General features: G+C 39.3%; 1 protein-coding gene across 4 annotated transcripts in view; it reads left to right on the forward strand.

Annotated features, from left to right (window-relative positions):
• Nucleotides 1–1442: 1442 nt before the first annotated feature.
• CCDC170 (coiled-coil domain containing 170) overlaps nt 1443–23125 on the forward strand; it is a 106782-nt gene continuing 85099 nt past the window's right edge. For 2 of the 4 annotated variants that reach the window (XR_011974658.1, XM_072643712.1), the window contains exon 1: nt 1753–2509. Coding sequence is in view for 2 of the 4 variants with exons in the window: in XM_072643712.1 (XP_072499813.1) it covers nt 2378–2509 (132 nt within the window). In the remaining 2 variants the exon portion in view is untranslated. Of the gene's footprint in view, nt 2510–23125 lie in introns of all 4 variants that reach the window. The other 2 variants (XM_072643713.1, XM_072643715.1) reach the window with 2 other exon arrangements.

Genomic DNA, 23125 nt, shown 5'->3' on the forward strand with positions numbered 1-23125 from the left:
TTAAATGAATAAAGAAATTAAAATACAAAGATTTTAAATGCTCTGCTGGAATAATCTGGCATCTCTACTTTTTGTTTAGTCCAACTGATTGTAGACTAGGTTCACTGTCCTCTCCACCCCCTGAGCATTACCCTTCCACTTCAGGAATCTTTGAGGAGCACATTCAGTTGATAGTCCTATTTCCCATCTTGTATGGCCTGTTTTGATGTATTGTTTGCAAATGGCCTCGATGAACTGAAACTCTTAGCCATTCACAAAACCTTGAAAGAGATGCTCCATAGAACTGCCCTCTGAAATATTTTTACTGTGAGTGTATTTTGACATTGTCTCTTAGGATAGTTCTCTATTAGTTGTCTTAGCAACTTTTGTTTTCCCCCAGCTGTGTTGGTTCATTAAAAATTCCCATCTTAATATCATGTTTGCAATAAGAAAATAACCTAAAATTATTTACAATACTATAAAAATCTAATGTTTCTAAGAAACTTTTAGAGGATTTTCAGAGATAGGGCCCAATTTTGAAAGTAAAGCAAATGGGGAGATATTATGATTTTGTCTTTTTTATGATACATAAATTCCCCAAACTTTAGCAGATCTAATTTATAAAGTTCCCAAGCAAGTAGTGTTTCTACAGAATTCAGAAGGATCTGCTATACCTCTGAAAAAATTTTTTTGGCAGACTGAATATATATTGAGTATATGTCTAGTAACAATTTCTATTTTCTTGTGTGGTACATTTATTAAGCACCCACTCTGGTCTTCATGGTGCAAAAGCAGGTGGGCTGGATTGAAAGCCAAAAGACATAGGTTGGAGTCCCAGATGTACCATTTAGCAAGTCACTTTCTCTAATCCTGATTCCTCCTCTGTAAATGAGAGAGAGCTGTTCTAGGTGGCTTTTAAGGTTCCTTCCAGCTGTAAATCTACTGTCCCTCTATGGATTAGGGCTGGAAGGTACCACTGAGATCATCTAAGTCCTTTTCTTCACAGAAGAAGAAAGTGAACACTGGAGATGATGACTTTCCCAGGGTCACAAAGGAGTAAGTAGCAAGGTTCGAATTTGAACTTGTCACCTTTGACTCTAAATGCATGGTGCTAAGCAATGATCTATGTAAAAATAAATAAAAATGATACAGCCTTTGGCCCCAAGCAATTTACAAGTCAACAGGAGATTGAAGGTAAGGACACAAATAATTACAGGACAAATTAGAATTTGAGAATAAAGTCTTATGAGACACACTGGAGAGTTTACTTCTGACTAGGGAAAACAATTCAAAGTAATGGAAGCTGCTACTGTGTGTAAGACCTTTCAGGATAGCAAGGATTTCTACAGATTGCACTATGAAATCAGAGGGAAGGCATTTCGTTCTAGGAACTGGAGCTGTGGTTTTCCTGGCATTGGGAACTCCCTGGTGAGAAAACTGCTTGAGCTAAGCCATGTACGCATAGAAGGAGCTAAATCACTTCTGGATTAGTAGTTCAGCTTGGTTAGATTTTAAGAACGCTTGCTGGGAGCACAGTGGAAGATCACTTTGGAGCCAGTTTGGGAGGGCTTTGAAAGCCGGGGACGGGAATTTGTACTCTATTAGGCAGTTGATGAAAAAAAAAGAGGGGGGTCCTTCATTGGAACAGAAAGGGGAGGGATGCGTAAATTGAACTGCGCCTTTAGGAAGATTAATCTGAGGTTTTGATTGGCTTCTATCAGAGAGACCAATTAAGGGTGAGTAAGAAACTGCGTGGTAGAATCTTCGGATCTTAGCAGCTCGTGGTCTGGTGTGAATAGGGAGCAGTCAATGACTGAGGTGAGAGGGTCTGGGTTCTCCACTCAAAGCTTACTTTGCACTTTGTAGATAACTTGTGCCTGGAGGATATCAGATTTCCTTATAACTACCCTGGGTGTCCATACGATGACCACGGGAGCTCTTGGTCAAAGTCGGGAGCAAGAGTCCGGGTCCTTTATTTTAAGTATCCTCTTTAAACTCCCTCCTGGTGAAGGATTAGCATTCTCAAGGTCAGCCTCGGGCCACTGTCACGGTCACTGCCCCTTGACCGCCTTCTGGTCCTCCCGAGGGATTTGCGGAGCTGTCGTCCTTTTCCCACTGTAGCCACAAATTCGAGGCTGCAGGCCTGCAAGCTGATGTTTCCTCACGGGGTTACAAACAAGCTCACTTTTCCCGCGAGAATTGACAGGAGTGCGCACCGTCTCCGCATGTTTACACGTTGCTAGGGAAGACGGCTCTTAGAAGATAGAATCTTCACCGTCAGACTCCCAGGCAGGCAGACCGCTTGCGGAACCGCAACCCAACCTGGGCAGGAGGTTCGAGTTCGGAACGAGGGCCGGGATACCCGGAGAGGCGGTGCGCGCTAGCGTCCTGGCCAAGCATGAGCCGAGGCGGCAGCGGCAGCAGCAGCAGCAGCGGGGCTAGCTCGCGGCCCGCCTCCACCTGTTCTAGGCTATTTGAGATGACTAGCAACGCAGCCTTCCGCGCCTTCTCTCCAGGAGCTGCGCCCGAGGTATCAGTGGTCACAGTAGGCACTAACTGGGTGCAGGTGCTGGTGGAAAATTCAGGAGGAGCGAATGGATGCATTATCAGATTATCTCCATAGCTCTCTCCCTCCCTCCTTTTTTTCCTTTTGAAATAATAATAAATAATAAACCTAACACAACAAAATCAGTTCTTGTTGAGGTAAGAAAGCTGCAAGGGAAAATGACCAGAGAGGTAGGAACACCTGAGTTCAAGCTTCCTTTGACCTGCACTGGCTTTGTGACTATTAACGCACTCAGCCTCTCAGTGTTCTAGGCAACTTCCTCAATTGCCAAGAAAGGGTCCGATCTGCATTATTAAAGGGAGTTCCCGACACCTGGAAAATCACAGGTCCGGTCTGTATTCAATTTGGGACTAAAAAAATAGGAAGAGGTTCAAAAGAAAATAATCTATGAAATGGATAAAATTCGGTAGGTCCCTCAGTAGCCTGCAGAACACCCCAGTAAAAAAAAAAAAAGATTTGGGTCTAGCCAGTAAGAAAGTCTGAAATTTAGTGAGAATAACTTCAATACCGACCAGATTTTGGGGTTACAATTATAGTTTATGCTAGAAGACAGTAGTAGTTGAATATTCACTTGAGGGAATGAGTTTGAAATGTACTCAAATGACAAAAATTAACCCATTAGGCTTCTCTGCTGAGGTCAAATACCCCAAACTAAGAACCATAAACAAAAACTTTCATTTATTCCTAGTTCTTCCAAGAATCCATTACTGAAGCCATTCTCTCTGGTTTGTTATGTAGTGTTCTTGTGCCAATCTCAAGTAAAGTAAGAGAATTATCCTTTTTCCATTGCACTTTATCCCAGCACAGGGAGAACTGTAATGATATAAGGAGTCAGGGAATATGACTTTTGCATTCAAGCAGGTAACAGTATATGTAAACTAATAGGAATGATTTAGGCACTGGAGAGACTCCATTTTAAGGCGTGTTTATGCATTTCACAGTGTTCTGAGTGAATATTCTTAGTTATGAATTTCTTATCTGGGAGTAAACTGATTCACTTAAATCATATTCATATCTCTTTCTGTATTTTTTCCCTTGATATTAGCACTTTTCTTTGCCTGAAGATGAGGATTATTTCAAAATTTATTACTTGTTTCAAAGACCAAGAGCTTGGAGCTGCTATTCATGGGGCCACTAATTCAGGGGGGAATAGTGCAAAGAGGGCTGGATTTGGAGTTAGAAGACCTGGGTTACAATTCCAGCTCATCCCCTTGCTACCTGGGTCACCTTAGACAAGTCACTGACCTTGTCTAGGCTTCAGGGTTTTTTTTTTAAGTGTTTGATTTTTAAAATTTTTTAAGTAATTAATTTGTCTGCTTTCAGTTTTCAACAGTCACTTGCATAAGTGTATGGGTGGGGCAGGGATGTTGAGATAGACCAATTTCCTCATACTTTTTAGTTAATTTTAATTATAAAAGAAAATTTTCTTTAAGAATTCACAGTTTTTCCCTAGAAGTGCCTTTTTTTGTGAAGATAAATAAAGCAATTCTTTTTACGAGTTGTTTATCCTGGAAATCTGCAAACAAATTAGAGAGATCTCATAATGAGTCAGAGAAATTACTAGGAAAACATTAAAGGAACTAAATGTTTATGCTTTGAGAAAGTATTGCATAAGAAAAATACTGCACAAATGTTTGTAGTAAATAGAGAAGAATCATTAAGATAAAAAGCAGCAAAATAACAGTGTTACAGAAATCTCATCATTTTGAGCATGAGTGAAATAATCAACTAGGGGAAGTCCTGGAAGGCGGACTGTATTGACAAGATTTGGGCTAGATAACCTATTGGGTTGTTTTCTTCTTCTGGGCTCTTATTTTATGTGGATAGCTATGCTTTTTCAATAGTAATGCCATTCACAATATGCCATATCAGACAGAAGCCACTTTTCTTGGACAATTTATTAATTCCATATAGATGTTTCTACTTATTTTAACTACTCTTTCACAATTGCTGCCTGTATCCACTTGCACTATTATGAATAAGGTAACACAAGAGAAGTAAGGGCTGGCCTTGGAGTTAGCAAGAGTTCAAATCATACCTGTGATACATATAGCTGTGTGATCATGGAAAAGTCATTCCCCAACCCCACTTCTCTGTGACCATAAAACTATAGAGGAGCTACCATCCTGTACCAGTGGAAACAAATCATGTCAACCTTTTAACTCCATCCTCACCCTCCTCCAAAAAAAGATGAAGGATCCAAGAATAGGTAGCAAAACAAGTTTTTCAGTGATCAAAATGAAAACAAATTATCATCAATTTTTGGCTTCTGTAGTTATAGTTATGTCTTGCTATAAATGGTAAAGATTGCTACTTAGCTTATATTTGAATTGTTAGGCTAATCACAAAGGTTTCCTTTTGCAAGTTCAAGGACAAATTTTTTCTTTTAATTGAAAAAGGGAGTAACTTGATGCACCAAGAATTATTTACAGTATGCTTTGTTCCCTTTTCCTTATTCCTTTGTTTTCCTTCCAATTTTTCCTTTGAAACTGGTAGGTTAGTGATGTTGATCTAAGGCAAAAGAGTTCAAAGACATGGTTTAGAAATCTTCCCTCTTTTTCTTATTATCACCAAAGCTAACTGTTAGTATAGTTATTGCCATATAGTTCAGATGTTGCTTGACTGAATTTTCTCAAGTGTTACATAAAAAAATCAAGTACTGTTGGTATAAATCACTTACTTAATACATGGGAGTATCAAAATAAGCTTTTGAAGCTTAATTTATCAAGGAAATAAAGTGTTTTTTGAATCATACCCATCAGTTTTGCTTATGTTATTTTTTCTTAGAATCATGAGATCATACTATTCTAGCTTATGTGGATGTTAACACCAGGATAACAATTTTTGATTTGAATAAAGGTCTATGGACCCATCCCTCAAGTTTTATGTATAACCTAGGCACACAGGTCAGTGAAGGAACCAGAACTGTCCCTCCACTGGCTCTTTGGGGCTTTGAATTTCTTCAAAGAAATTTCCTTCTAATCCCTTCAGTACAAAGCCCTAAAGGGCTCCCTGGCAGTACAGATTGAAAGTGCAGATTCCTTGAGGCTTTGGGAAAGGGGAGAGGACCTTATCTGCTGAAATCTTGAAAACTGTACAGGTACTTTCTACTGATAGGGCAGGATATTTGAACAGGAACCACATGACTATATCCAGGTGTAATAAAATTTCTTTTTCTCTGAGAGCTATGTGAATAAGAGATTAAGGGAAGAAATAAGTAGAATTAAGGGGTTATCAAAGTAGTAGAAGTGAGAAGTAATGATGGCCTGTAGAATTACAGTGATCATGGGAATAGACAGGAAGGGAGAGGTGCAAAAGATGTTGCTGAAGTAGAATGGATAACTCTTGGATATGAGAGGAAAGGGAGAAGAGTTAAAGATGTCCTCAGGGTTTCAAACAGAGATGAAGCAATAATGGTGGTGACACTACAGTGACAGAAATAGTGAAATCAGAAGGAAAATTAGCTTTAGGGGGAAAGATGTGGGTTCAGATCCTGCTTCTGATGATTATTACCTGTGCCACCTTGGGTAAGCTACTTCACCTTCTCAGTCTGCTCATCTGTAAAATGAAGGGATTGGACTAAATGAGCCCTGAGGTTCCTTTCACATCATTGTAGACTTCTGCCTTTGGTCCCCTTTGTAATACTTTGAAGTATTTGAACAGGTTAGAGAGTTGTAGTCAGTGTGGAAAATCAGATAATATCTCCTGAAACCAAAGAAGTGCTATAGATCTTTTGCCCATGAAGAGGAACCCTTATTATAGTATGTCTTAAGGATATTCCTGTTGATACTCCCCTTTAACTCATAATTTCTCTTTTCTTCTGGAATTTTCTTTTCTCCAACATAGGAAATCACTGGTACTAGCGTAGGCACAGGGTGATGGTCTGCATCAATTGGTACGTGAGGTGGAATTCAAGAGATAGAGAACGTCATTGAGATAAACCGTTCTATGGTCTAGCAAGTCTTGAAATGCTAAGTCCATTAGCTTCTCCTCCTCCTCCTCCTCCTCCTCCTCCTCCTCCTCCTCCTCCTCCTCCTCCTCCTCCTCCTCCTCCTCCTCCTCCTCCTCCTCCTCCTTCTCCTTCTCCTCCTTCTCCTCCTTCTGTTTGTTTTTATGGTATCATTTAAAGAAAACAATAAGTCATTATTTTTTTTCCTCTCCGGGGTAAAATGGAAGGAAAATCAGAGGGAAAAGTAACTTCAAGGTGTAATCCTAAACCAAGTCAATAGGTATTTGTGAAATCTCCACTGTGGATCTGGTACCATTTGAGGTATCAAAAGATTAAAACAACAAACAAAACTAGATGGGTGTCCCTGATGCAGGAACTAACAGTCCACTTATCAGCTAATTTCTTAAAGAACACTTTTTTGGGGGGAGGGGGATTGTTTTGTTTTTAAGAAACTATCTTCTAGAAAACTCCAGGGCCATTACACAACAGAAAGACATGATCTGGTTTTCCTACTCTCGTGGTTTGGATGTTGAATTGCTAGGGCAACCTGTTCTCTTTGGACAAGGAGAAGTCCATTCAGTTTGCAGATGCTCCAAAGTCCCTCTGAGTTGAAATCTTTAATATCTAGTGGCTTAGAAGTTTGATTTTGAGAATCAGAAACTGTCAGGCTATGAGGACTGATTAGTTTGGGACTAGGTGAGAAATAAGGCTGTTGCCATTCTTTTATCTATGGTGGTGGGGAGGCTGGTCCATGAATGGTGGGGATGCAGGGGTCAGCTGTACTTGAAGTCCTTTTAGTTTCTTTCTCTCTCCCTTTCCCCCCACAAGTGATTCCTTTTCAGCCTGAATGAAGGTTCTCCATCACTAGATTGCTGGACTGCGTAGCCCTAAACTAAGCTCGCATTTTGAACAAAAACCTTAAGATGAGTCTGATTTTTTCATTCAACCACAAGATGTTTCCTGTATGACTTTCATATTGTTTAGGGACTTATTAAGTCCTAGTTTATGTCTTTGGGTGATTGATTCTTTGAAGGTGTCTAGGCCTTCATGATTGCATTAATTGAGGTGGGATTGAAACTTCACCCTGATACATAAATAATAGCTAACATTTATATAGTGCATTAAGTTTTTTTTTGTGTACTTTTGCATGTATTATTGCTTTTGTTCCTTATAACAAGAAGGAAGGATAGGTACTATAACAGATGAGGATATTTTATAGATGAGAACACTGAAGCTCATAGAGGTTTTGAGCCCTGTTCATGGTCACATAGCTAGTGAAGGGTAGGATTTGACAATCAGTTAATTAACAAGAATTTATTAAGTGCCTTTCTGTTGAATGACCTAATATTTATAAAGCCATAGCATAGTATGTGGCACATAGTAGGTGCTCAATAAATGCTTGTTCCCCTCGCTTTGTCCTTCCCCCCTACTGTGTGCTGGGCACCATGCTTGGTATTGGGGATAAAAAGACAAAAATGAAGCAGTTTCCATTTTCATATTATATTCTATCAGAAAAGACAACATACATTTATGTAGGATGTACATATATAATATATGCAAAATTACACACACACACACACACACACACATATACATGAATATCCCAGTACAATTCTGAATCATGAAATACAACAGACCCTCCACATGGAAGACAGAACCAAAACATTTATTCTGATACCAGAAAGCCAAGTCCCAACACCAGAAATCAAAATCCATCATAATAACAAAAATCTATACACAATAACAATGCAGAGGACAACACCATACACATATAATATGTGCAAAATCAATAGGAAGTAGTTTTGGGAGACAGACCACTAATCAGTCAGTCAACAATCATTCATTAAGTGCCTTTTATGTGCTTGGCATTGTGTTAAGTACTAGGGATACAAAGAAAGGTAAAAGATAGTCTCTCCCTCCAAGGAGCCCACAATCTAACTTTAGCAGATGTAAACAAATATGTACAAACATGCTGCATACCTGATAAGTAGGAAATAATTAATGAAGGGAAGGCACAGAAATTAAGAGGGACTGGGAAAGGCTTCCTGTTGAAGCTAGGATTTGGTTGGGACTTGAAGGAACCTGGGGAAGCCAGGAGGCAGAGAAGAGGAGGGAAAGCATTCCAGGAATGGGAGACAGCCAGAGAAAATGGAGAAATGGAGAGTCTTTGTCTTGTTTGTGGGGCAGCAAGGAGACCAGTGTAACTGGATGGAAGAGTCAGGGTTGATGGTGTAAAGTATAAGAAGACTGGAAAGGTGGAGGAAGGGCTAGGTTACAAAGGGCTTTGAGTGCTAAACAGAATTTTGTATTTTATCCAGAGGTGATAAAAAACCCCTAGAGTTTACTGAGTAGGGGGAGTGGTGTAACATGATCAGACCTTTGCTTTAAGAAAATCATTTTGCTGGTTGAGTACAGGATGGATTGAACTGTGGAGAAACTTGTGCCAGGCAGACCAATCAATCAGCATGCTTTTGTGATAGTCCAGGCTGAGGTTATAAGGGTCTGTACCAGGATGATGGCAGTGTCAGAGGAGAGGAGAGCTAGAGTACCCAACGATTTAAAATGCTTACCACTATCTGGTTAGTTAGGTGCTAAACTAAGCTGCTGTGACATTTACTGGCCTAAATGTCCCTAAAAGTTCCAGTCTAATTCCCTACTTGTTCTCATCTCTATATTTCTGACCTCTGTAATGGTAATTTAAATGGGAAGATCTCTCCCATTCATTAACAGGTCCATGTGATCTGCTGGGGTCACATGGAAGCCTAAATCACATGAGTCTGTGGTGGGAGCAGCTTGCTGAAGGGGTGGAGCAGGAAGGATAGAACAGGAAGAGGTGGAGCTAGAGCAGAGCTGAGAGGAAGTTAGTCATGAGAGCAGTCAGAGCTAGGAAGGATGCAGGCAGATGGCTAGTGTCAGTGAAAGAGCTTGTTTGTGATTTGTTCAATGGAGCTGGTTTGTGGGAAGCTGAGCAGGGGGATGGCTTGGGGATGGTGTTGCTCTCTGAATTGTTACTGTGTATAGATTTTTGTTACTATGATGGATTTGGCTTTCCAGTGTTGGGACTTGGCTTTCTGGTCTCTGAATAAATGTTTTGGTTCTGTCTTCCATGTGGAAAGTCTGTTGTATTTCGTGATTCAGAATTGGAACAGGATATTCATGGCTCTGTAGGTACTGTGACTATTGCATTGGTGCTACAGCCTCCTAGTTCACTAGTTTTTCCAGTATAGGAGGAGAATTATAACTAAGTGCTGTGCTGGACCAGACTGGGGTGCCTTTTGGCATTCTGTCCATTTCTTTACCCTTATGAATTGTCTGTGCCATGTCCAAGGTCAAAGTCTAGCTCTAGCTATTGGCCCCAGGAAAGGGATGTTTTGTAAATGACCCCAGGGACCAGGATTCTGTTGTAGAACCTCAGTAATCCTGTGGGGTGTATGGTCATCTCGGGACACTTTCCTTAGCAGAACCAAATAGACCAGATTAGGTATCTAGGATGAGAAGTGACTTTCACATAGAGACAGAGCTGAGTTGAGACATTACTTTTTATAAGAATACAGAGGATGTGAACCATAGCTGACACTGATGTCAGGCTAGTAAATGTCACAGCTGCTTAGAAGACCATGGCATCATTTCAAACAAAGCCATAGCAGAGAGCTTGAAAGTGTGGACAGACTGGCAGTAGACTAGGAGTCAGGAAATCTGGGTTCTCCTTCTTGCCCTCCTACTAATAGTTTATGTGATTTTGAGGCAACTCACTTAATCTCACTGGCTCTCAGGATTTTGAGTTTGTTAGACTCATTTGAATAGGGATCATCTACATCCAGGTCTTGTTCTATCCTGCAAAACATTCATGATGATTATAATTAAGTGCAAAGAAGTAAGTGATTCTGGCAAGTTGTTCTTTCTGCCTATTAATAGCATCAGTTAGTGTAAGCCTTTTCCACAGATGTCAATTTTCTTTTTTGGTAAAAGTTGTGCTATAGCCTTAATAACTGATAAAACATGTAAGAATTTGTCAAGGAGATTTTTTATGTACCACTGAGCTGAATGGCTAAGAAAATTTTATAGTTGAAAAACAAACACAACTCAGATATTTTGTTGGAAATTCAATGATACCTTCTCTTTCCTTTTGCTGTTCAAGGTTGAAGGTCAAGGTTTTCAGTCACTGCTGTAGCTGTTAAAGATATGACAAGCACCACACTTTGAATACACCAGATTCCTGTTAGGATAAAGAGACCAGTGTGTGGAAAATGGAAATTGTAAAATTTGGCATTCAGTCATTTTTCAGTTGTATCCCCATTTGGGGTTTTCTTGGCAAAGGTATTGGAATAGTTTGCCATTTCCCACTCTAATTCATTTTACAGATGAGGAACTGAGGCAAACAGGGTTAAGTGACTTGTCTAGGGTCACACAAATGAGTATCTGAGACTGGATCTGAATTCAGAAAGATGAGTCTTCTTGACCCCAGGTCCAGCATTCTATCCACTGTAGCACCCAGATTCATTAAATATGCTTTCAAATGGTCATTTAAATTAAATGATCGCACAGACATTTGAGTAAGAGTAAGAATCTGGGAAGATGGTGGAGTAGGTCAGAAAATTCCAAGCTCTCAAGATCTTCCCCTACAAAACAATTAAAATAGCACCTTAGGGTGAACAAAGTGTGGGTGAAAATAAATAAGAAAAGAGGCACAACAGGGGTCTTCCTGGGACAATTCAAGAAGATCAGAGGAAAAATCTCAGAATGAGATTTGGTCCCTGTGAAGAATAAACACTTCCAGGCTAGGTTTTGGTTTAACAAGTCTCAAACAACTAGCAGCAAGCCCTGGGGTTATTTGGTTTGAGAGGCTGCCTCAACCCCAACCAAAAGAACTCCCCAAAAGAACTCCCTAAAAGAACTCCCCCTCCCCCCGGATAGTGGGGGGAGCTGAACATTTGAGCACTGGACGTTCAAGGGAACAGCTGCTGACTAGGAACACCAGACCCAGCTGGGTTGCCTAGAGCGTCGGGGCGAGAAGGATCCAGCACATGCTGGTGACTGCAGAGGCAGTGGGGCTGAAAGTCTGTTGCTGCGGGCACTTACAGGAGGCTGGAGGTTTGGCTTTGGTTCCAAATTCCAAGGGAAGAACTGAAGATCTGGGGCAAGAGGCACCATTTCCCATACCCCAGGGCTAGAGGTAATTAATTACAAAAATTATTACCATAAAAAAAATGCACAGGCAAAGAAGAAAGAATCCAACCATAGAAAGCTATTATGGGAATAGAGATGATCAGGGTTCATCTTCAGAGGAAGATATTGAAGTAAAGAAACCTCCAAAGAGTAATGTTAAATGATCACCTGCCCCAAAAGAATTTATGGAAGATCTTAAAAAAGACTTTAAAAATCAAATGAAAGATGGAGAAAAAAATACAAAAAATCCAAGAAAAACGAGATTATGAAAGGAAAGTCAATCAATTAGAAAAGGAAATTCAGAAACTTAAGGAAGAAAATGACACCTTGAATTAGAATTGGGCAAAGTGAAGCCAGTGAAATTATAAGAGATCAAGAAATAATTAAACAAAATATGAATAATGAAAAAATAGAAGAGAAAGTGAAACATCTCATAAGAAAAACAACAGATTTGGAAAAATCCAAAGAACTCTCTCATTTTCATTGCTGTGGAATATCCTCTCATAATCTCCTTTACAAATGGGCTCTGTGGCCTACTGCCCCCTACCCCCCAGCCAGGTCACCTGTGATCATCAGCTGCAACCCACTGCCTGACAGGGACTGCTCGGGAGACACCATTAAAGTTTACATCATCACAAGAACAAACAACATGGCAGCAATCCTGTCCAGTGGTTCACTTGTAACATCCCATGACTACTACTGGGTGTTTGTGTTCTACTTCCAGCAACAGTTCTTGTGGAAGTGCTGAGCACTCTAGGGAAGTGATCCCTCACCATCCTGGTCTTTCCAAATGAGACCAGGCCAGTAGTGGGCAAGCTTCTTCTTTGGGAAGTCAAGTCATTCATTAATGACAACTGTATCAGAATCCTCAGAGCATTCAGGAACTTTCCAGGTTGCTCATGGCACAATCACCTGTGACATGGCCCAGGAGGCCATGAGGAAGCAGCATGTCAGTGAACCCAACAAGAGCAGCAGCACCCTCCTTGCTTCTAGATTTAGGAAGACCTGCCTTAGATACTTAACTAAGCTATGGGAATCACTAATCTGGGCAAATCACTTAACCTCTGTGCTTCATCTGTAAAAATGAGGGAGATGGTTTCTAGGTTCCTTTCCAGTTCTAAATCTATGATTTTTAAGATCTGAGGCATAGACATGGGAGATGGAGTGTGTGAGGAAGAGAAAATAGGCCATTATGGGCACAATCTAGAATGCTTGGGAGTAAAAGGTAAGATGAGTAGAAAAGTAGGAAGAGGCCAGTTGATGAATAACTTTAAATGTCAAACAGAAGGGTTTGTCCATGATCTGAGATATAATAGGGCAGTACTGGAGTTTATTCAGTAAGGAGTACTTAAGTATCACCAAACCTATGCTCTTTGAAAATTACTTTGGCACTGTTTGGAAGATGGATTGGAGTGGGAAAGAGACTTGAGTCAGAGAGGCCAATTAGGAGACTATTTTAAAAGTCTCACTGTAGAGGAGATGAGTTCCTGAACCAGAGGTAGTACCTGTATAAGTGGGGAGAAGGGACTATTTATAAGACACATTGTGGGGATAAAAATGACAAGATTTAGCAACTGATTAGATAAGTAGGGTCAGTGAGAGTAAGGAGTCTATTTAAACAACATTGTTAGATAGGATACAAAAAAGTTATTGCCTTTTGGAATTTTATTGAGATGTAAATCAGTATAAAGTAACAAATACCTGAAATAAACTCCAGAAAGAAGTATGATTCCTAAAGATTTCAGCCAATTTTATGTATGTGTATTCTTTTCTGACTTCTAACTCTTAGGAAGTTTGTTGCTTGGTAAAGGTTTTGTATCTCGTGCTAAACTGTTAATTCCCTTTTCACTTCTTTCTTCCATAGATGTCATTTCTTTCTTGACTTGTTCCTTCAGTATTCTCATTTTTCTATATAAATATTTTGTTATTGTTGTTTGGTTGTGTCTGACTCTTCATGACCCCATGAGCCAACTGCTGATAGCATTTTCTTAGCAAAGATACTGGAGTGGTTTGCCATTTTCTTCTCCAGTTTTATAAAGGCAGGGCTTAAGAGACTTGCTCAGGGTCATATAGCTAGTAAGTATCTGGGATCAAATTTGAACTCTGGTCTTTCTGACTCCAGGCCCACTCTATCTGTCCCAGAAAAATATTGTACAGTTCTTTAAAATATTTGTGCTTTGTCTCTTTCAGGAATTCTTGTTGAATTTGGGCCCAGGTTATGTTTTTTCTTTGAAAGTTTACTTGTAGATGTTTTGGAGTCATTCTCCTGTCTTAGGTTTCTATCTTAAGCATCCCTGTACCATTAATAGCTTTTTTTTTTTTTTAATAATGAGAATCTTCTTTTTTTTTGTTATTGTTTGCTCATTTTTCCAGCCTACTTCTTTATTTTGGACTTTATGATTGGCTGGGCTTTGTGCATTTCTGGAGGGAATGTCTAGGAGTGGTCCTGTTGGGATTTTCTTGGGGGTATTGAATATTGTGTTACTCCAGGATTTTAGAGACACTTCAGGCTGTGGATCTGCAAAGCTTTCAGTGTTCCCAAAGTGGTCTGATCCAAGGATGAGTTTGTTCATTCCCTTCTGCATCTGGGCTCTTCAAATTCCTGATCTGGGCTTGGGTCTGAGCAGCATACCTGTGGACTTTACCCATTTGGAATTCCAGTAGAATGTTGCTATGTTTAGCTGTTATTAGCCCACTGGAAAGCTCTACTGTTAAGAGTCACAGAACTGCAGGCTTCACTTTGGTCTGAGATTCCTGCTTAGGTTATTCTGCTGCATGCCTAAGCCTGAATTCGAAGCTGAAACTTGAGAACCTTCTCTGTCCTTGGACTCTGAGCTACATAAATGCTGTTTACTAACTAGGATTCATACCTACTCTTTTTAAAAATTTCATTTCATTTCTTTATTGATAGTTTTCAACATTCACTTTTATAAGATTTTGAGTTCTAAATTCCCCCCTTCCCCCTCTCCTACCCCTTCCTCAAGACAGTATGCAATCTGATACTGGCTGTACAATCATATTAAACATATTTCCACATTAGTTATGTTGTGAAAGAAGAATCAGAACAAAAGGGAAAACATATGAGAAAGAAAAAACAAAAAAAAAACCCAACAACAAAAAAAGAGAAAATAGCATGCTTCAATCTGCATTCAGACTTCATAGTTCTTTTTCTGGAGGTCCACAATCACTCTTCATTCTGGATTGCTAACTCTAGGTACAGGGCCCCTCCTCTCTCCATCCTTGATCTGTGACCTAGAACTGGGTACTGAGTTATAGAGTTACCAGTTTTCACTTCGTCTTGCCCCCTGCAAAATTTTGGCTCCTTATCTGCTAGGTTTGGGACCTCTTCTTATCCAAGGGAATAGTCTCTCCTTATTCTAGAATACTTTATGCAGCCATTCTTGGATAAATCCTCTCTACAGAGTCCACAGACCATTTTTATCTTTCTCCCTATGCTGACCTAGTCTGAGAAAATGACTCACCATAATTTATTTCTTGGTGGTACTGGTGTACCACCAGTCAGGACTCAATCTGGTGCATTTGAAGGAGTTGTATGGTTGTGGGAGGTTGAACTTGGCTTTATTTCTTCATGCTGATTCACCATCTTGGCTCTGACCCCAATAATTTTAAATACACATTGGGGAAGTGAATAGAGAGCTCTCCTCAAAGCCAGGAAGATATGGATTTAAGTCCTACCTCTGACACCTACTGGCTGTATGACCCTAGTGTTTTAGTGAACTGCCTAAGAGTTCAAGTTGCAGAGAAGGTGCTAATGTGCATTGAGTCATGAGTTTCTTCATCTGGGAGTTGCCTATAGCAATGAAATCACAGGTCCATTTCCCTTCGCTACTCCCAATACCCCTTTTTCCTAAGCTTTGAATGGATTTGGGATCTCTTTTTATAGAAAAGTGTCATTAAAAGGCTTTGTGAGATAACTGACCTTTTAGGAATGAGACTCCCAGATGAAAACCTTGCAGTTACTTACTGGCTGAGGTGGCTTAATGAACAGCCCCAGTACCATGGGGCTAGGAATGATATCACATAGAGAAAGAAACAGAAGGAGAAGCTTGGTAGTTGTAAAGAGGCTGGTAGCAAGTCAGTCACAATAGTATCCAAAATAGTCATAGGCAAAGGGTCAAATCCACATAAATGAGGAATTGGCTTATAGCGCTGGGCGGCAGGGGGATTTAGGAGAGGAAGGCTAATGCAGAAAATCAACAAGACAGGAAACTTGGCAAATTCAGAGGAGGGGTCCTGCACTATAACAAAGAGCCCTGGGCAATTTTTTTTCCTTAGTGAACTGGGAGGGCTCAGGCTTTTAAACTTGGGTTTAGAGAGCTAGCTTCACCTCCCTAACTTTCCTGTTAATCATGGTGAATGGGAGACAGCTGTGGCAGAGCTACCATCAGATAGAAAGTCAGGAAAAGGAGACAACTCTTGATCATTTGCGTTAGTGAGAAGCAGGAAGAGTTTGAAAAATAAAGTTATGATTTGTAAGAGCCAAATTTATCTCAAAATATTCTCCTCTCAAGCTTTTCCCATAGCTTCTAACAAAAAGCATCATTGTCAGACTTAAGCTTCACTCTTTTTTATCCTCCAGTAGAGATGCTGTTCAGAGAAAAAGCAAAGGCAAGAAGCAAGAACTTTCAGAAGCCTTTTCTATTCCCACCCCTATCCCTCTTAAAAATCAGGACCAATTAATCCATAAATAGAGTTACAGAATCTCAAAATTGGAAGGGACCTCAGAGGTGAGAGAGTCTAAATAATAAAAATGAAAAGTAATCCTCTTTACTACATACTCAATGAGTGGTCAATCCTAAAGACTCCTTATCTGCTCAGACAGTATATTCTACTTTTGAATAGCTTTAATTATCAGGAATTTTTTCCTTACCTCAAGCTTAAATCATCCTCTGGAGATTTCCCTCATTGTTCTTATAATAGTTCTTGCTTTTGAAATGTTTAAAAATAGTTTTCATGTCCTTCCTAAATCTTTTATTCTAATACATTCCTTTCCCCATCAACCAAGTCCTCATTATGTTATGACCTTGAGGCACCCTCCCCAACCTGGGCACCATCCTCTGGATATTTCCTGACTCGTCATTGTTATTGCTAAAATGTGATAAGTTCAATTGAATCAATTATTTCACATGATCCGGGAGAGAGTATATTTCTTCCTACTCCTAGCTTCTTTTAGTGTGGCCTGAAGTTGTGTTAGCCTTAAAATAATTAAAAGTGAATTCTAGGAAAGTCCAGGCAAAAATTTGGATAGGAGAGAAACTACCCAGGGACAAGGAGGACATGTAAAAGTTTTAGACTGCAATGGGACTGTGTAGGTAAGATGAGAACCTTGGATTTGGAGGGGAAAAACAAATTAGAGAGCTGGAGAAGAATTGGTAATTGTAACAAGACCAGAATTTTGAATAGATTAAGGGAGAAAGGGAAAAAAAAGTGAGAGAGAAATTCCACAGAAGGACTTGCTGTATAGTTGAACCTGGAATAATACCAGGGAAAAAGAGCTTAGTTATAGAAAAATGGAGATATGAAGTAGAATTTAAGATCTTTTGTGTTGAAGAGGCAGACATTCATTTTCTTATTTTCTATTCATGGGATAATAAGACAACTAGATATCATAGAAGCAGAGCCAGAGCCTGTCCAAGGCATTGTGGGCCTGGGGGCATTGTGCACTCAATTGTGAGCCAGCTTATCTCTATTTTTCTAAGCTTTCCGCTATCCTTTTCTTATAGAAGGTTTCGACTGAGTCACCCTATGCAGCAATTTCCACAGTTCCTATAATCAGTCACAGACTCAAATCCTATGTTGCAGTCTTTTGTAAATTAACATTAGATTGCTTCAGGTGGTAACTGTAAAGTATAGGACAGATTGAGTCCTCCCTGGTAGAAAAAAGGAAACACTTGAGTTTTCTAGTAAGGCGTTCTGTGTGGAGTTAAACTCTCAAAAAACCCCTCACAACCCTATAAAGGCGCCACATTTCTTAAAGGAAAAGTTAGGGAAATTTTGGAGCATTTGTTCACCACAAAAAGACTGACCCTAACCTTAGTACCTTCCCTCATGTGATGGAAGTCTACGTTTTTGGAGTGAACACCTGAATGTTGATCTGTTATTGTCCATCCTGGGCTAACCTAATTATTTAGTTTAAACTAAAAATTACTTCTTTTCCTACTTTCCTTAGTTAATATGCTGCCTAGGAGTGTTGGTGATTATAATTCCCATGCTCCTTTAAAGAGTAAATTGTGATTTGGCATGACTCCCTTCCTTCCTTCCTTCCTTCCTTCCTTCCTTCCTTCCTTCCTTCCTTCCTTCCTTCCTTCCTTCCTTCCTTCCTTCCTTCCTTCCTTCCTTCCTTCCTTCCTTCCTTCTTCTGTTTGAAAAAAATTTGCAAGAAGATTGATAAAATATGCTTCTGGATATTTTCATTCCCTCATACTGCACTGAATCCAAGAATCAAATCACCAAGGGATGTTCTGTAAATGCAATACTTTATGTCTCTTTTTAAAAATGTGTGTTGAAGATTTGCTTTGTTAGGAGCAAAGAATCATTGATTTAGACCTTGGGGAGTCCAATGTCTTTATTTTACATATATGGTAATTGAGCTCTAGAATGAAAAGTGACTTTCTCTTGGATGCGCAGGAAATGCAAATCTGTGATTTAAACTCAGCTCTTTGGACCATACTTCAGATGCTCTTGCCACTCTCCAACACTGCTTTTACCACTGAACTAAGTTCCTACTAGGAAACAACTTAAGATTGGAAAACAATTTCAAATATAGATCAGATGATCTATAGGTGAATTATTCTCAGGATAGTGTGGATGTATTAAATTTTGTTAAAGAATAGAGGCCGAATTTCTTTAAGGTAATTGATAGATAGCCTTTTCATACTCGGCACCCAGCTGGTTTCTTCTTTGTAAAACTGGCCAAATTGCTTTTACTCCTCTCCACAAAACCACAGGAAGCTGTACTGTAGGATAACTTTGATCTGACAGCTTTTCTTTTCTAAAAAGAATCATGGTGGCCACAAAATGCACTTTTATAGTTCTTCCACTGATCCGGGAATTAATGGATGACATGTGCTAATGAACAGTGCTCTTCTTTTTGGCAAAAAACAGAGAGGAAATTTTTGAATGAAAGTTTCTGTGGTTGGCGTATAAGTGCTTTTGCTCATGGGCAGAGACCTTGTCTGTTTAACTTGCTTTATATGGGTTTGATAGCCATGCCATACATATGAGGTCTGTGAATAGTATTTGACGGCATTGACGGCATATGGTCATTTAATCAACTCATGTTTTAAGATATGTTTATTTATAAGGGAAGGGAATAAACATTTATTAAGCACTATTAAGTCAGGCGCTGTGCTGAGTACTTTACAAATATTATCTTATTTGTTCCTTATAATTATCAACTCAATTCAGATGATAACTACTGAGATAGATAAATAAAGCATTTATTAAGAACTTATGTGACTGGCACTATGCTAAGCCCTGGGGGTACAAGTGCAAACAAATGATATTTTTTTTACCTTCAAGAAGCTTATATTCTAGTGGGGAAAGAGGACCTAGAAAGAGGGTAAGAGAAGTATGATGTGGAGATAACTGGGAAGTAGCTTGGAGGCCTGTATCTAGGACAGATAAACTCAATTTATTAGAGCCCATGGTTCCAGGAGCAGTCGTTTTATCCCTAGACTTCTCATGCCCCATGTGGTCATTTCCTTTTGAGTGGGGGGTTCTTCCCAGAACCTCCATTTTAAGGAGAGCACCTGGGCCAGTCATGGTCATGTCTTTGTTCCTCTATTACTGACTCTCAGGCTTTCATTTTTCTCTCCTATGCCCTGAAGATTCCACTTTTCAAGTTCTTTTTATGTTGTTTTCCCACATTAAAATATAAGTCCCTTGAAGCTGATGACTATCTTTCTTTCTGATTGTATTCATACTCCTAGTGCTCAGCACTAGGTGTGTAGTTAGTGCTTAATAAGTAATTGTTGATTAGATTTGAAAAAACTCAGCTCAAATGCCAGTTCTTCTTGATGCCTTTACCCACAGATTTCTAGTGATAGCACCCCCCCACCCCCACCCCCCGTTCTCTTTTATTTATTTTGTATGTACTTATGTAGGAACATGTTCTACCCCATCATTAAAGAGCTTATCTTTTACTCATATGGAAAGGAGGGGTTACTTCTGATTTGTACTGCATAATTAGTGCCCTGCTCACACAGAGGCTGAATCAATACTCGTTTTTAAGCTGATGATAATGATGATGAAATATAAGATAGGAAGATGGCTACTATCTTTTCATCTTTAGGAAGTTAAACCTCTAAGGAAATATTTGTGGTCTTAAAGAATCAATTTTCCTGATGAATTTTGGGGGGAAAATATAAGGCAAAAAAGACTGCTGTTCAAACCACTCACAAGAGATCTGCAAATGTAGGACCCTTTTTCGAAAATGTAACCATAGTGCTTAGGGCAGTAATAAAATTTCCCTTTGGCCATTGAGTGAGGCAGGATGTGGTTATCTTGTGTGGAAGAGTCAGTTAAATCTTACATATTTTCTGTGCAAGGTTACATACTTACCACCCTCTTTGAATGTTTTCTGAATGACGAATGTAAATAGTTACTAAGCTCATTGAAAGATTTGTTTTGGGGGCTATGTACATTGAAACATAGTGGTCATGACAACTCCCACGGGAAAGTTTGAGGATTGGCAGGTGACTTGTTTTCATGACTCCCAGGTAGAAGTTTCAGCTGCTGAGTGACTATTCTATCCCAGAGCAGGTTTTACTGATATTTCCCCTACATATCTTGTACAGACCACCTTCAGATCCAGAGAAAATGAATTGCCTTTTGATGGAGCATCTTTCACAATTAGACCAAACTGTACTTAATGGGTACAGTTTTAAGTATCTACCTAAGTAGAGGATTGATTCTTGACAAAGGCAGGAATTTGAGGGTATCTAATCCAGGATTTCTTGTACTTGATAGGGGCTTAATAAATACTTCTTGAGGTCAATTCAATAGAATGGGAGTGAAAGATTATGAAATAGATTAGTAAAAGACCTTGGGTGATTCATTATTCAGGAGACAATCTTTGACTTTTAAGTCAGCCACCTGGTCATCTTGACGGTTATAGAAAAACTTTAATTAGAAAGATGAGTATATGACCTTATTCTAGTCTTTACATTATAAAAATTAAAGTATATGTCATATCACAACACTATAACTTCTTTGACTTCCACCTTCTTATCCCTTCCCTTCTTCCCCACACCAAGCTAGGCAGAGGTTTTTAATAAGCATTTTAAGTTGGGTGGAGGGGGACTCTTAATGTACTACCCTAACACAGGGTTTTGTCATGTGAATTTTATGGTAATGTTCTGTACTGAACCTTATTGTTTGTGATAGCAACATTATCCTACAAAGAAGTAGTGTTTTTCCATGTATACCTTTTTTCCTATCCTGTCCTTTCACTGCATGTTAAATTTGTCATAATCTTAGTACTATTAACAATAATTTTTTTGATTGTCAACTGTGGCCAAAGTGACTTGAGTTCAAATCCCACTTTTCACATAATACTTACCTGTGTGACTTTGGGGAAGTCACTTAGGCTCTCTGGACCCTAGTTTCCTTATTTAGAAAATGAGAATGTAGGATTAGATGGCCTCTGAGATCCCTTTTAGTTCCATATTATCAGTTCTTAACCTTTTTTTTTTTTATGTCATGGACTCCTTTGGCAATCTGGTGAAGTCTATGGACCCCTTCTCAGAATAATATTTTTAAATAATTGAAGAAAATACTAATGTAATTTTTTTCTGACCCAGGTTCATAGACCCCCTAAAACCTATGGGGGGGGATATTAATTTAAGAACCTCCACTTTGGTTCTATAATCCTATTATATAGTGTGGTGAAAGAGCTGCTAAGGAAGAGAAGGAAGGAGTAATCCTTGTCTTGTAGTAATTAGTCAAATGCCAGAAGCTCCATTTCCTGACTCTTGGCATTTTCACTTGCTGTCTGCCATGTTTGGTACTCGCTCCCCACTCATCTCCAGATCCTAACTTCCTTGGCTTCCTTCAAGTCTCAGATAAAATCCTACTTTCTACAAGAAGCCTTCCTTGATCCCTCTTAATGTAAGTACGTTCTTTGTGTTGATTTCCTCCAATTAATCTTGTATATATCTTGTTTGTACATAGTTATTTGCAAATTGTCTCCCCCATTAGCTCTTTTAGGGTAGGGAGTGTCTTTTACCTTTCTTGTATCCTTTATGCTTAGCATAATGCCTGGTTCATAATACATGTTTAGTAAATGCTTATTACCTGACTTATGAGAAAGTTGGATCTTTTGGGAAGAAGCAGTAGCTTGTGCTACAAGGAATTATGATATGGATCAGAAGAGATAATTAAATAATGATAGAATTTGTTAATCATTGAGAAATGAGTTCATGTAGGTTATCAATTTCCCTTGAGATTTGGTCTCAGACAGGAGTCTTCTTAGGAAAGGGGATTAATGATGAAATTGATGGAATGGCATTTTACTCCTTCCCTTGAAGTCAAAAGACCTGCCCCATGTGGAATGGTGTTTCTCTTTTTTTTCCTAAGTCAGGTGGGAAACCTGCTTGAGGGACTGGTGTTTCTCTGCTTCCCCCAAAGGCAGTGGAAGGCAGTAGACCATGCAAGAAAGTATTTTGTCATTGTATTCATAAAATTCTTGTATATTTCTTGGTAGGGAGACTCCTAGATATTTTGTATGTTCTGTAGTTGTTTTGAGTAGAATTTTATTTTTTATCTCTTAATTCATTTTAAGACCTGAGCATTTCCTGTTCCTGTTACCTGTCCCCTACTTTTTATAATTTTATCAATTGGACTGGGGAGAAGTCAGTGGAACAGGGGTATAAAATTGTACACTTGGGTTAAAAAAATTAACTTCACAAGTATAAGGTGGGAGAGGCATAGTTCTTGTGAAAAAGATCAAAGTATTTCAGTTGATCAAAAGCTCATTATGAGTTGACAGTGAGATATAGCAGCTAATAATTATTAATGTCCTCTTAGGCTACATTGAGAGGTAGAATGAGTGAGATGATAGACGTACTATGTTCTATCTTAGTCGTGGTCAATCTGTATCTCAAGTCCTAGGATGCCACATTTTAGGACAAACATTGACAAAACTAGAAAATTTCCAGAAAAGAGTAAGTGGGATAGTGAGGGACCTGAAGATTATAGCGTAGGAACATTGGCTGATTCAGATGGGGATAGTTAACTTGGAGAAGACTAGGGGGCTATGTTACTGAATTCTGATTTCTAAAAAGTTGTTTCTTATGAGAGAGATTAGACTGTTTTGCTTGACCCAAGTGGGCAGAACCAGGAGCAATAGGAAGAGAGAGATTTAGGCTTTATGTAAGGACAAAAACTACTTAACAATTAGAACCCCCAAAATGGAATACTTTGGAAGGTAGTGGTTCATCCAA

This window comes from Notamacropus eugenii, chromosome 2, assembly GCF_028372415.1.
Source record: "Notamacropus eugenii isolate mMacEug1 chromosome 2, mMacEug1.pri_v2, whole genome shotgun sequence".
NCBI lineage: Eukaryota > Metazoa > Chordata > Mammalia > Diprotodontia > Macropodidae > Notamacropus > Notamacropus eugenii.